Source organism: Acanthaster planci, linkage group LG15 (assembly GCF_054643075.1).
Source record: "Acanthaster planci isolate LZ-2023a linkage group LG15, COTS_SCS, whole genome shotgun sequence".
Lineage (NCBI taxonomy): Eukaryota > Metazoa > Echinodermata > Asteroidea > Valvatida > Acanthasteridae > Acanthaster > Acanthaster planci.
Window position 1 is genome coordinate 9,153,566 of NC_141791.1, and position 15,592 is coordinate 9,169,157.

At 41.0% G+C, this 15,592-nt stretch overlaps 1 protein-coding gene across 1 annotated transcript in view; it reads left to right on the forward strand.

The window, feature by feature from the left end:
* The window catches only part of LOC110974906 (zinc finger MYM-type protein 3-like), a 144,679-nt gene that overhangs the window by 35,134 nt on the left and 93,953 nt on the right, over positions 1-15,592 (forward strand). The window contains exon 5 of the mRNA XM_087146662.1: positions 6,700-6,883. Within this exon, the coding sequence (XP_087002788.1) occupies positions 6,700-6,883 (184 nt within the window). The remainder of the gene's footprint in view (positions 1-6,699; positions 6,884-15,592) is intronic.

A 15,592-nucleotide genomic window follows, 5' to 3' on the forward strand; every position in this document is an offset into this window, starting at 1 on the left:
GGGGGAAATCATGGAATGTAATTGTCGATGATTGTACTTTAGTACAATACAGTGGTCCTGTACTTTGAGGAAAAAAGTAAATTTTAAAAAGTATTGATGGAACGCCAGTTTTATGAGAATAAATTAACTTGTCATTCATTATTGTTCACATGAAGACAAAAATAAAGGTAGCAAGGGAATAAAATCAGGAGACTATTCCAAATAATGTTTCTAAGGAGCTTTAATCCAACCTGGCCCACTGTCATGTATTACAATTGTTCCAGCAGACTTGGTTGCATCTTATTGACAGCTACCTTAGCATTTCTTTTATCCAAACTGTAGACCACGTTTTTTTTTTCCTGGTCAAAATATTAATTCTTCCCTCCTTGGCATTTTCTATCCAAACCTAGACCATGTGTGTTTTTTAATTTTTCATGTAACCCAGACCTCTGAAGGTCTGAGGTTAGAGATTATTTCGTGTCCATTTTCTCTGTTTTCCTTAATGCATACTCTGTGTGCACCATTTAATTGCTCTCTATCCCTCTCTGCTGAAACTTCTAGCTAGACAATAAATGTTTATCTCTTTCCTGTCTGCCCAAGCTGTAACACCTTGGTCTTCTTGGAAGTGGGATTAAGTGAGAGGGTTTAGAGGAGTGGGTTGCCTTACACTCCTTCTACCTTCCATCCCATCATTTCCCCCCCTCCAGTATGCCCAATCAGGGCGTTACCCCCTTGTGGTGGTAACAAGACTGTCCAATGGGAGGGCAAACTGGTCTGGGAGTCCTGCAGAAGGTTGTGCGCTTCATGTGTCCAAAATTGCTGGCCAAGTGCTATTTCCACATCTTGTCAGCAAATAGCGAACAGTGAAGCACTCTGCTCCTTGTCCAGTATTTTAGAGCAAAAGACAAAGAAAACTGTTGTTAATACATTGTTGCTCTGAAGTTTGGAGGTCCAAATTCCTGCAAGTGGGACTTTCACCAAGCTGCTGTTCTGCAAAGATTGAATGTTGGCTCTTTTAGATACAGAGACATCAGGCCGAGTTGTCTACTGGGAATAGCCAGAAGGGGACTTTGATGCTTGTCCTTCCCGCTCCCATGGCATCTCATTGTGATTGTGAGTCTGGGTCACGCGTACTTAACCCTGACCACGGCTTGAACTATTGCTCATAGGCCTATCGCTACACTGCGCATCAAACTGCCTGCTGATACCCGAGACTTGCATGCTGGAGGCCAGCTAGATGGGAAATGGAGAAACCTGCTCTTTGGGCGTCGCTTCACCTTTTTATGGAACTGTCCTGATGAATAAAACACGATACGATCAGCCTACCATGTTGTGTTTTATTTTGACCAAAGGTCTTCTGTTCATTAATGCTTGCGGTAGATGTCATCGCCTACCTGCAAACCCTTTGAGCCCCCCTGATGTCTATAGGCGTGTAACAATAAAGTGCAGTCTCCGGACAGGCCCCCCCATACTCTGACCGGTGATCATGCCATCCCATTCAATTATGTATCCAAGTCTTGAGTGTCCTAATTTGCCGAATTTCACATTGTTGTGAATTTTATATGCTCATTTCATCTAATAATTCCAGACTGTCCGTGTACAGTAAAATCTCAATACCTCGAATCTCTGGGGAATGGACAAAAAATTCGAGTTATCCAAAATTTGAATTAAAAGAAGGTCCCGATTTCTTTTGAAGTTAAGTCATTATAACGATGTGTATCATAACATGTACCTATACGCTGAAGCACAGTTACCATAAATCTCCCTACAATGACTTTTGAAACGACATTGTGGTTATTTTATACCTTGGTGCCAAAAGTGTTTGTTCATAGAAAAAAATTTTTGTGGAGGATTTTTGTTGTCAATTGGCTGATAAATAACAAATTACATGTTAAGTAAATCATTTAAACTATGTACCTTTGTGTGGCAAATCTTTCTTTTGCGTTGTGCATGTGTGACGCATTGTGGTGGTTCCATTTCTGATACTGCAGCACCTTGCACATGTGTACTCGGGCGGGGTTTCCATATGAGTCAAACGACCTTTTTCATCAGATGAGGGCACACCTTTTTGGCTTCAATAAAATTTTGTAAAAACAAGAATGCTATTGGTGTCTGTTTTTATTTTTTGTACTTCGTTCTCTATTTTCAAACTTTTGTTTTTTTTTGAGGGGTGAGATTTGGCTATACAAAAGCTCTGCGTTGCATCCACGTGGTAGATCCACTGTGCATGAGCATGCTGTGGTTTGTGGCTCTAATTGGGCAGATATCACATGGTCGAGCGCAAGCAGTTGGGCCAGACCATCAGGCCAGACTTAACTTCCGTACGTGTGGTGCACACAAAAGATCTCCAATGCATGGCCGCAGCCACCGCAAAGAGCCATCAGTTGGCCTGCCGACGCTGACTGCCGACTGCCCACGGTAAAAATTGGGCCAATTCCTGGAAGTCGGATTTTGTGGTGATGATGTGGCATGGTTTACGTGTCTAGATTGATCATCTTTGTACCGCACTTGAAAGTGTTCCGGTGTGAAAAGACGAAGTGTGCGTGTCAGAAATGATTCATAACTTAGACCCGTGTTGAGTTATCGAGACTTTACTGTATTCTTCTGCTCGGCCTGGCCACGCCCCATGTTGCATGGCGGACATGAGTTCTTCTTTAATGAGCGTGTCCAAAGTGGACTGTGACTGTTACAAGGTCTGACAAAAGTGTGCCTGCTGTCAGCACTCACTTTTGTTAATGGTTTGCCTTGGTTGCCTTTTCCGACTGTGCCTTGAGTAATCAAAAGAAAAAAGGCTGACTTGGCAAGTATTTCTGATTTCACCATTTATCCACTCGCGATCTCTATTCTCCATCTTTGGACACTCCTTACCAGTTTTTCTATTCTTGCAATGCATACGGAATGATCTTAATTCCCCTTGCATTTAATGATATGGCCGTAGTCCTCCAAGTTCAGGATACAAATGGCCACATCGAACATAGTACAGTGTAACAGAGCTCACTATTCTTTTCTTTTAATGAATACTTCAGCCTCTGTTGCATGTGGGCCGACCTTCCTAATCACCTCTGGTGGTGGACCATCGCCGAGCACATGTCAGCCAGCTTCCCCTTTGTACTTCTCCTCAACACTGTGCCCTTGTGTGGTGGCTCTTCATTTGGACGAACGATCAAGGGATTGCCCTCCAGGCTGTCCACATAGTGGAAACCAGCAAAAGCATAGCAGATACACATTCTCGGGCACCGTCCAACCAACAGGGCTGATTCTTCACCCGAACATGGTCAGCCAAATCTTTGCGGAGATCGAGCATCCCCATATCAACCTCTTCCCTTCCACTGACAAAACCCATCTCCCGAAGTTCTGCTCCAGGTTCCCGCACCCACGGACATGGGCGACAGGCCCCCTACAGTTCGACTGGTCGGGCCTTCTGGCGTATGCTTTTCCTTCAATATCCCGCGTCTCCTGTCCAAGATAGAACGACAGCCATGTCGGATCCTCCTCATCACTCTGTGCTGGCCTAGCCAACTGTGGTTTATAAGACTCCTGGTACGACAGCTGCTGGTCCTTCCAGTCAGGGAGGACATCCTTTGTCAACCCAAGTCAGGAATCCTCCACCCAGCACCATAGAGTCTTCACTTGACGTGCTGGACATCATTCAACTATCCTTCAGGGCGTCGGGCCTTTCTGCAGATGCTGCATCCATGGCAGCCTGGGGTCGACGACTGTCCACTCGCAAAATTTACAACAGCCGTCGACAACATTTTACGAGATGGTGCGATGACCATGATGTTTCCCTCAACCGAAGCTCCTGTAGTTCCGTTGCAAATTTCCTCACATATTTGTTTTACTCAGGCCTCCAGATTGCCACCATCCACAACTACTGGTCGGCATTGGCAGCTGTTCACTCGAGCTTCAGCGATAGATCGACGTTTTCTGACAGCGCTGCCATCCACAATCTCCTTTGAGGAAAGTTTGTCTAGTGTCCCCACGTAAAACGCCTTATCTTATCCTCGGAAGTGTCCTACACATTCTTGCTGGTCTCCCATTTGAACTGCTGTCCGATGCATCTGACCTCCATCATCAGCATCAAACAGGTGTTCCACCAGTTTTTACATCGAGATAAGGTAGAAAGCTTCATGCCCTATCGATTGCCGATGGTCACATCTGCTGGGAGCCACATCTGGTTCGCCTTATCCCAACCATTGGGTTTCTGACAAAAACCAGATGCCTACCTTCCGGCCTCCCAACGTATTCGTTCCAGACATAACCTCACTTTTGGGAGACGACTCTGACAAGAGATAGTGTCCGGTCTGGGCTCTCAAGTGGTGTCCTGCCAGGACCGAACATCACCGAGAATTTAATTCCCAGCTCTTCATCACCACGATGAAACCATTTCATCTGGCGTCAAAGGACACTATTGCCCGATGGACGATCTCCACTAACCGAGACTGGCCAACACAACATGACGAGATGACGCGATCTCACCTCAGGGCTGACGGCGTGTGGTCCGCCTCTGTATCCTTGTCATACAGAGGAGTTCCTCTATCTGAAATTGGCCAGGTGGCTTGCTGGAAATCTCCCTCCGCCTTACCGAGGGCAACCTAAAATATCTTCTGCATAGCAAAACAGCCCCTGGCAGAGCGACCCTGCACTAGGCAGTCTAGACAATGTCCTAACTGTTCCGGGCCGGGTGATGGATACCTCTACTTAGCAGTTTTTCCTGATGAGTACTTGCTCTTGCTACACCCACTTTAAGTTCCTTTTAGTAACTACACTCCCATCACTGACCCATCTCCAGGTTTCGGTGTTGGGCAGGGGTATGTGAAAGCAGGAAACTCCTCCCCTGAGAGGGTCACAGAGTGGGTCGGTTCTCCAAGTGATACTTACCCTGCCCAGCTGCTCCCACCCATCCTTCCCCACTTTCACTCTATTGGTTTTCACCGATTTGAAAAGGACGAACATGGCAGCGGGACTGCTGTACATTGTGGGGGGTCAAGTGGCAGTATGCATAATCAAGTCTTTTCAATAAATTGTAATAGGCACATGGGAAATTTACATAGGTAGGCTGAGCTGGGGTAAGTATCACTAAGAGACCCGGCCCACCCAACGTGGGGGAGGAATTTGTTTATTTCGTTTACAAGTGTACGATCCAGACTAAGATTTTTACGATTTCCAACTTGAAGATACAAAATCATACAATTAAGCATTGACTCTACGTAAACTAGCTTGGAGCTGGCCTCGCAATGCGCACATCAGAAATGTGTCGCCGGCATCCCGCAGTTTGTGCATATAAGTTGCATCAATAGCAATAGAAATCAGAGTGGTTAGTTCATCCATTTGCCCCATGTAATGCTACGATGAACGGGGGGGAGGTGAATAGGCACGATTGCACTTCATACGCAACATGATTGTGTACGTACACATGTGTGTTGATCATGTTAAAGTTGACTGGAGTAAAGGACTTGATTGTTGGATATTTGGTGAGCAGCTGGACTTTTTTTGCATAATGAGTTGAGGGACAAATACACCACAAAAAATGGGCATTTATTGCAAAGTCTCGTCATGGAGAAGCTTACATGTTTTGCAGCGCATTTAACTGTGAAATGATAAATATTGCCCACACTGGATCTTACAACACCAAGAAGCACATTAGTTAGGCCAAGAAAAAAAAACAGCTCTGCTTCCGATTCAATAGGATCGGTACATGTACATGTAGGTAAGGAATTTTGGACAGTTTTTGTGCTGATTGAATGGGACGAAAGTTTCCAAAAATTGCCACAAAAGTGATTAAAATAAACGGCAGAATTAATGTGGAAATATCATTAGTAATTAATTACTATTCACACGTTGACAATTTTAGACAGGTGAAATACAAGTGTTTTGATGTGAAAAGAAGTTGTTGACGGGTGTTTGTTTTGAAAGAAAAAACAACAGGATTTTTTTAAAACTTTTTTTTTTTTAATTTGCTGATGAAACTTTTTAGAGTCGGGTTGCAGCGAAAAATTAGTGTCGGTCGGGAAACCAGAAGTGGAGGTGCAATAGGATTACACTTTTTCATGTTGAAACGTTGGCATCTCTGCATTGTGTACACGTACATGTACATAACAGGGGTGAGATTTCTCAGCTTTTTTGGTTTTGAATTTCACCTTTTTTTCCTGTGTACAAAAGTATAGGAGATTTTCACAGTGCAGCTTCTTTATGCCTTTTTTCAGCTGTTTTCAGCCACATGTATTTTATCATTGGTCAGTCTCACCCCTGATATCAGCAAGCTTCGAAGTATTTTGTACACGTACATGTACACTGTACATGGATGTGTGACAGACACCACAGGTCATTAAAATATCTTTGAATATTTCATTTTTAATTGAAGTTCACTTACTGCTGTTGAGTGTAAAATAATGATGCTCTCTAGCATTATTTATCCCCCAAGAACTCAGGAGTAAGACGGACACAAAAGATGTTTTGAGTGCAGATCATTCATTCCCAGGACATGGTATAAAAAATTTGTTGATCTAAAAAATATGATATACACATACCCATTGAGTTACATGTACATGTCGTGTTTTTAAAATGTGCTGTGTTCTTTTTGAGAGCCTTGCAGACAAACATGGTCTGACATGAAATGATTTCAAACAGATATACATGTATAGCACAACTTATTCAAACTAAATATATTTCCATATGCAGTAATGTTTTTCAAATCATATTTGTTGTTTGTAATATTAGACATATGCTAGCAACACAATGGATGAACTGCTAGGATTGTACGGATATGATCAACTGGAGAAGGATGAGTGTGATGGTCTTCAATGTAGCAGCAGCCTGTCAAAGAGCAAGATACCAATCACAGGCAGTGTCACCAGTCTGAAACAAAGCCAAAAACTAGGCCAAACTCAAAAAGCGTCTCAAGGTAATGATGTCAGAGTCCTTTTAAGAGAGGTTGTTAGTTGCCAAAAAAAAGTATCTGACTGTAGAGGATGGTCAGTGGGGCCTGCTGGGCGATTGTGGTAACTGTTGTGACTCTGAAACCACGATAGCATCTGGCACCAAAATGGAACTCAACATAATTTTTTGAAACTTCTAAAAGAGTTACTTTGGTCATTTAAAATACAATGGCCATGGTCGATCTGGATGTTCTGTGTATTGCACACAAATGCATTATTGTTTCTACGTTTTGACAGTATTCTCAGAATGTAAAAATAAATGTGAATACCATATACATCAGAGGAAATTTCTTTTTTTTCTGGCATGACTAGTACGTGTATGTCCATAGCCAGAGTGCATTGTGCGCTTGCGAAGCACCACCTGTTGTACAACCGTAAGACTCCTTTGTACCCTATGACCATCGCCGCAGTTTTTCTTTTGTGATCTACATGTACATGTACATCCTTGAAATTTTGTAGGCTGAAGTATAGGAAATTGTATATCGATGCTATCGTTGATGCCTCGTATGACCCGACAACAACATCAAATTTAATGCTTGTGCAGTTGCTTGTATTACGCTGTGTTCCCAAAGTGTTTCTGTGCTGTTACGGCCCTTATTGAACGCTTTCTTCTAGACTTATTTTGGGAATAAATAGCCAAGTTGTCTATAAGATATTGTGTTTTATTTGAATCATATTTAAACGAAATTTATACAAAAGGGATTTTGTGAGATACCATAATCACGCTTTGTGATGAAATAGTGCATAGAGATGTACCTTATTGTGTGCAAAATGTATGTGAATACTCAAGAGTTTTCTTTATTAGCTGTTTCGGCTAGCAGCTGAAACAGTTAATTTTTTGTCATGGCTTTTTTCCCCTTTTTTGGGGAAAGGCAGGGGACCTTTTATACATTTTCAAAGAAGGCATTCTTTTTATGAAGATTTTTAACTGTTTTGGGACAGCTTTTGTTTTTCTTATGATTATTTTGTTTTTATTTTTTCGTGTGACGTAAACCCTAACCATTCTGAATGAAACAAGCATATGCATGATTTCAATGGTCTCTAGGGGTTAGGGTTAAAGATACATTCTTTTAAGTCCTATATCTCGTCAGCAAAAGGCAGAAAACAGTGCATAGGGTCCATTTGTTTTGTGCATGTTTCTTCCACCATCAACTTGGGTCCTTTTTCAACTTTGGATCCTCATCAATCAATGAAGGACCTCAGTGCAAAGATGTGCATAGAAAAATGACATCATGATGATGTCATCAAGTGATTTTTTAAAAGATTTATTTCAGCCCTTTGACTTTGCTCATTTCTGGCACTATTTAGGTAACTTGCCGATCTTCAATCATGATCAAAGTTTAACAGCCAACAAATACCCATATGGGTCATTCCATGAAGTTCAGGCTCAGTTTTTGACAGCATCCCTTGTTACATCGATAACTTTTATTGCCCTTTATTTTCACATTACAACAGATTAAGTCATATTATTCAGCAAAGATGAAGCACACCACTACAAGAACCTAGCAAGATTTAGAACAATGTCAATTTAGAATCCACACGCAGGGAAAAAAGATGTTTATTTTCACTGATGTAACAAGGGACGCCGTCATAAACTGTGTGGAATGACCGACATACAAAAATTGTGCACAATTTGTGATGTCATGATGATGTCATTGCCTGATTTTTAAATTGATTTTGAATATTTAGTATTTTCCTATAGGTTTTGTACGTGTTTTTTAACAGCCAGTCTTCTCGAAATGTACATGTAATTGATTTCATATTTGTACACCTTCTTAGTTCATGTAAAGAAGGTCCCAGAACAGAATCGTCATAATGACATCATTAGGGGTCATGTGACATGAAGTGAAAGCTGCTGTTTTTCTCAGTAGGTTACTATTCGTTTTTCTACTACACGCTAATAAGGATCTGAATGAAAGAGTAATCCTCAGTTTTGGCTCAAGATTACTATGAGAACGAAAGAAAAATGATTGTTTTACACTCAATTGCTTTATTCGATTTGAAATATACCCCAAATTAAAAACATCAAGTAATATTTCAAAGAAAAATTTCAGTTAAACCACTTCCTGCCTGGTGGAATTTGCATGTATGTGGGACGAGTTCCCGGGCAATTTTCAAGATTTCCGTTTTCACAATTCTTCAAAAAATTTTTTTTTACTTTTTTACTGGACGTTTACACCCGCACTTATGACTGTCTAGTGGCTACTCTAATCTTACAGGCAACGCCCAGGTATTGCAGCTAGGCCTGCTACCCAGTAAAGAGAGCCCAGAATTGTGAGGTGTTGCATAATTTCCTTGGTTCCCAAAATTGGCCCAGTGCATTGCTGAATAGCAGTGGTGTCTTTACAAATGTGGCCAGATGTGTGTGCAGTGGTGTTGTATTGCTAATCTGACTGAATTCGTATTGGGCCCACACTCTTAGTCCACCAGCTAGAGAGGATCTAGGAGCAGATGATGTCAAGAGGTGTCACTTGACATGGCATTTGACCACTTTGCACTGGGGGACGTGGTATTGGGTACTTTATGTTTGTATGCATAGCCAGGGAGCCTGAAATCAGACAAAGGAGCCAGGTCTTGTAACAAAAGACCGCACTCCAAACAAAAGACCGAGCTGCTGGGACTTGAACATTTTTTCAGTTGTCAGTTTCGGAGATAATACGTCCATTTTTTTAAACACTACACCACCATTTGTGGCATTCAATACGAAGGATTTATTACAACCATGGACCAGCGCTGCAGTGCTGAGCAACACAACATACTGCTGCACACTAATCTGGCCTCGTTGAAAAAAGCACCAGCAGTGAACTGCTCCAGTTTTGAGAACAAAAGAAAATTGAGCAACACTGCTCAATCTGGGCTCTCTTTACAAGGCACAGGCCTAGCTGAAATACACGGATGTCAATGGTTGTTGCCATTCAGATTAGAGTAGCCACCAGACAGTCATTTGTGTGGGTGTAAACGTCCAGTAAATGAAGTAATGAATTTTTCTGAAGAATTTTGAAATGGGAAATCTTGAAAAACACCCGTATTTGTGCACGGCCATTTTGATTTTAATTAACAGCGGTATCCTATTTCAAAACAATGACAGATTACCTCCGATAAATGCAAGCTGAAAAATGATGGCATTCCCAGCAGTAGGTCTTTTGTCCCCGCGTACAGTCTTTTGTTACAAGGTCCAGATCTGTTGTCCGATTTCGGGCACCCCAGCTGCCACTTTGTGTACAAACCAAAGGAACCTGAAACTGGGTTCGCCGGCAGCAAATGGTTAACGGTTTATTAACAATAGTCACTGTCATCTCAAATCCTGATATAGTGATAAAAATATCTGGATTACATTTGCTTATTTTCAGTTGTCAATGCCTGATTCAAATAACGGTGTCCAATTTTCTCAAGGCATGATATTCCTGCATGAAAAACTATTGTTAACTTGGGACTTTCTCATGAGCCCTCAATTTCTGCATTTTCAGTAGACTGTTCCCTGTCTCCAAATCCAGTTGGAGTAAAATGAAATCTTCATGCTCATGTCCACAAACTCCGTGTAATGATGGTGAGAACTACACTAAATGAGTAGCATTTTTGGCAAGAAATAGTGTGAAAAGGACAAGATTGTACCTTTTTTTAAACAATCGGCCTTCACATCTTAGATAAATTGAAGCTTCAACAACTTGTCAACAACATCAAGTCATGATGACTTCTGGAATAGTGTTGGCTTGGTTCGTTCACTGAGTTTGGAGGGTTCAGGACAGATCATTCCTCCATGATCAGAGCAATGTGTCAATGACTGCCTTAGTGCTGTGATAAAATTGTGCTTGTATGTATAATACATACATGTACATGTAATACTGCACATTACACCGTGCATGTACATGCACAGCATATGTATAATTCATATACATTTTCAGTTTTTGGTCAAGATTCAAATTAACATAATCCAAAAATGCCAGCAGTGCAAGAATCCTGAATCTTTCTGGAAATGTTCGAAATATTTTAAGCTAACAATTTAAACACAATTTCGCCTTTTGAAAGTACACATTTTTGCCATTCAAGGTTAAAGGCCTTATATTTGCATAATTTTTCTGTGGAATGGAGGGGTCAAAATAAACTTGAATATCTTGGTTGTTTGCAGGGCCAGTGGGAAGTGCATCACACTGACCCTCCTGAAAATTTGTGGGCCAGGGTTGAATACATGTAATGAAATCTATCAGGCCCGTGGCACATGCCCATTTGCATCAGTCAAACTTCACTACCGAAACAGGTACAGTGTATTTGGCCAGTCTGGCTTGATTTATATGCTTTTTTTAGTCTAAAAAACTAGTTCTGCTTCTGGTAATGCCACAGATCCTGAATTTTTGGTGCGAATGTAAAATTTATATCGGTAAGAGGGTATTAGAAAAATCGTCACTGTGACGTCATCAGGTGGTCATGTGATATGACATGAAAGGTGCAGACTTCAAATCTCCATATCTTCTGAAGTACATGTATATGTCCGCTTTGGGTTAAACTTAGCAGACAGCTAGAAAGGGAAGTGGTGCAGATGAAAAATGACATTATGTGGTGATAACAAGTCACATAACACTAAAGGTTCATCCTTGAAAGCCCTATATCTCCGGAAGTACATGTCCAATTTGGTTGAAACTTTGGATGTACATGTACATGTAGCTACAAAGGGAAGTGTTTTAGGCGAAAATTGAAATCATCTGGTCATGACCTCATCAAGTGACAAGTCGCGTGATATTAAAGGTGAATAATTTGAAGCTGTATATCTCCCGAAGTACAAGTCCAATTGGGTTGAACCTTCATATGTAGGTACAAAGGGAAATGTTATAGATGAAAATTGAAATCATGTGATGATGAAGTCTTCAGGTGACACGTCACTTAACATGAAAGATACATCTTTCAAAGCATTGTATTTTCTGAATTTTATATTCGGTTCGGTTGAAATATGCAAGTAGCAAGAAGTGACATGGTAAAAACCTCAATCCGAAACAATGTTGTAGTCGGACCCTAACAAGACCATCACAAGACCAGATACCCGGCACGATATGTGGAAAAAGGGGGACCCCCCCTTAATGTGATGCACAAGCTGTACACCCTAAGGCTATTGTGCCTACTGCAATCCTCTCGGAAATCTGAAAGGAATTCTAAAGATTCCATCAACACAAAAGAAGACACAATATAGGGGGTCCCCCTTTCCCACATATCTTGCATCCTTGCATCATATGGAAGACCATGCACAAGAACAGCTACAAGTAATAGGGTGAACAGTGACAAAGGAATGCTATTGTTGCAGTTCATTTGAATAGCTTGTGGCTTGAATTCAGACTAGAGGTCTTGTGTGGTCTTGTGAAGGTCTTAAGTGGTCTCAACTACAGCAATGATCCGAAACACCTGTAGTTGTTCGTCTCAACCACATCTCTAGTTGAGATTTATAACCTTTCTGTTTTGTAAGTTTTGTTCTAACTCTCTAGCGAATCATTTACCCAATCAATTGAGGTCTTTAATCTCCTTAGTTATTTTGTGTATGGTGTTGGCTGCCCAATTCAGTTCTTAGAAAGGGATTTCCAGATTATTGTGGTTGGGGGTTCCACTTCATAGCAACATCTGCATGTAAGATCGTCATCCACACTTTGACCCAACCAAGCATTATCATACCTGCCAACCATTCCGAATTACGATCTTTAGTCCCAAAATTATATTTTTTTCAAAATTTCTACATCTTACAATGGCTGGAGAAGATATTACTTGAAAACAGCTGGAGCGAAGGTTAACACATTGGGCTCGAAACTTCTAATAATTATGCTGGTGTAATACTGGATAGTGTAGCCGTTAAAATTATGTCTTCAACTCTATTGGTTTTGTGAAATGCGTTATGGGTACACATATGTACCTCAGACGGCAGGGGCATGCACGCGCGTACGACGAGACCGTTCTGTTTAGCGAGGAACACGATTTAATACACACGTACGTTCGGTCCCCATAGACCAGGGCCGTTTACCAATATTCAACTTCTGCTCCATGTCAGGCTTCAACTGTTTTTTATTTCTTGACTTTGAGGTTATAAGCGCAAAAGTAAGTCTGATAGTGCCACAAAACATCAAGTAAGATGCAAAAGAGCCAAACATAATAGTATTTCAGGTTAAGTTGAACACTTTAGGCCCACAGTCGAGGATTGGTTTATTACACGAAGCCTGAGACGAAGTTGAGTATTGGAAAACAGCTTATGTATGCATTTAGAATGTGTATTCACGCATGTGCAATAGTGATATAATGGTCGTCGGCCTGAAATTATTCTAGCTGACGACGTATATCGGTGGTGACCCATGTACGGGATTGTACTCCCATGTCTCTTGAAGACCTCATGTGTAAATAAATTGCTGAGATTCTATTAAATGGTGATATTTAATAGCTTCTGGTGAAAAAGATCGGGGGAAAAAATCAAAGAAAGTGGAAAATGTCAATTTATTGACGAAGTATAATTATGAAAAATTATCGTTTTTTACCTAGCTTTGTGTCTAATTTTCACAATTTTGCCAAGTTTACCTTCAAAACACTTTGATGCCACATGAAAGACTAATAACTCTTATGTACAAAAAAGGTTATTTCTTCTAGGAAGAAAACTGTTTTTGAAATTCACCTCGTTTTTCATTGGGACTCATTTTCATTATTTTCCGTGTTTTTCACCTACTTTAGTGCCCGATTTTCACACTTTTGTCGAATTCCCCTCAGATCATCTGATAATTTATCTAACTAAACTAATAAGACTAAACTAATAAGAATAAGACTAATAATCCATCAGTTAATATTTTTCAAGATTGAAAGCCATCGGCAGCTGTCAAAAATGAGATGTCTGGATTTTGGGCATGGTGCACATGTACGAACACAGACCTGGATATGAGTGCGTTTAGGTACGAGTTGGCCTTCTGCATTGCACAAATATGTACAATCACGCCAAATTGCCCCGACTAACAAAAACTCTCCGTTTTCATCCATATGGTTTCCTTCTTGCATGATACTTTCTCATTAGAGCGTTCATGATATTCCTCACTATTCTCTACTATTCAGTAGAGAAATGTCAGGGAAAACTTGGCAAAACTGAAAAAAATTCCCTCTAAAATGTTGGCTTCACTTCCAACTTCTGACTGTTACTTTGGAGGTACGTAAGAAAGACAGGCAAAAAATTGGCAGAAAAAGGATTTTTATCGCGTGCAAGTTATCGAAAGGAGCTTTGAGCGTTTAAATATTAGTCGGTCTGGAAATAAGGGCCAAACAGCTTTTTCTGAGCTTGATACTGATCAATTACTTTTGGGGTCCACCTGTCCAAGTCAAGAGCCATTTTACAGGCTTCTGGCTACAGTGGGATTCAGTACGCATGCGCACAAACTAAGTGAGGGGCATGGACATGCATGTACACAACCCATGCCCTCGCACATGGTGGATGACGTAATGAAAGCCACACTTTTTGACATTGCATGTGATTATCATGACAGCATGATTGTGTGGCCGTAAGCGATGCCGTTCGCCAACTGAAGACTTAGTTTCTACCTAGCTACCTCCATGGTTTCTGAGAAATCAAAATGAATGACACAAGTAAAGGACAGAAACGTATTCTGCAGAAGTAAGACACTTTCGCCATCAAAACTTGGAAAACGCCACGCACATTCTAACTTGTGTTTGACTGAGTTTAGTATAAGCCACGGCGGACTGAGCGACATTGAGATACAGTACATGTCAACACAAAAAAAGCACAAAACGACAGCCGAGGCTACACGTGGAAGATCGCTGACCAGTTTCTTAGCTACTACTTCCGATGTGAGTGTAATCAATGTTGAAGTGCTGATGACTGAGTTTATTATTGAACACAGCCTACCGCTAAATGTTGCCGATCATTGCAGAAAACTGTTTTGAAAGAGGTTCCCCGACTCACAGATTGCTAAGAAGTATGCATGTGGGCGAACGAAGACGTCTAACATTGTCGACACTCTTGGGAAAGGCAAACTTGCATGTAACATTTATTTCAAAATATCAGATTTGGTCAACTTAAAAATTGTTGAGAAATTTGTCTTTTGACACATGGTATATTTCTAACAATTAGATATTACCCCATCCCTGTGCTATTTACCACTTTTTATTCAACCAAAATTATTTCAAATAGTATTTTTCACAAGATTTTTTACCAGTAATTGGTAATGAATCATGTGCAGAAATGCAACAAAAATGACTCAGAATGCACCAGAGAGTGCCTAAAAACGAGTGGTATGTGCAGGGCTCGAAATTAACAGGAGCAGGTATCTAAAATGCGCCCGCTGGCCTCAAAAATGCCCCCCATTAATCGTAATGACTGGTGCAAATACTTACGGCTGTTCGATTCCGTGTACATTCTTACCATTTGTTTGTACTTTTGTCATGAAAAATACCTTAACTTTTTTCTTTCACTTCGGATCTGCCTTGTCACGGAACCATAATACGGTAAAATTTTGTTTATGATGTCACCGAGCGCACACCGAAGTCTAGCATGTGATGCATGCACACACATGAAGGTACACACACACACCCATACCCGCGGCCAGTGTCACGATTGTATGGAAACTGGCCCTTCGTGCATAAATTCAAGCCAAAAGAGTGGATTCGGCTTAGACTTCGGTTTCACTAGTTCCAGTCATAGCTTGAACACGTTG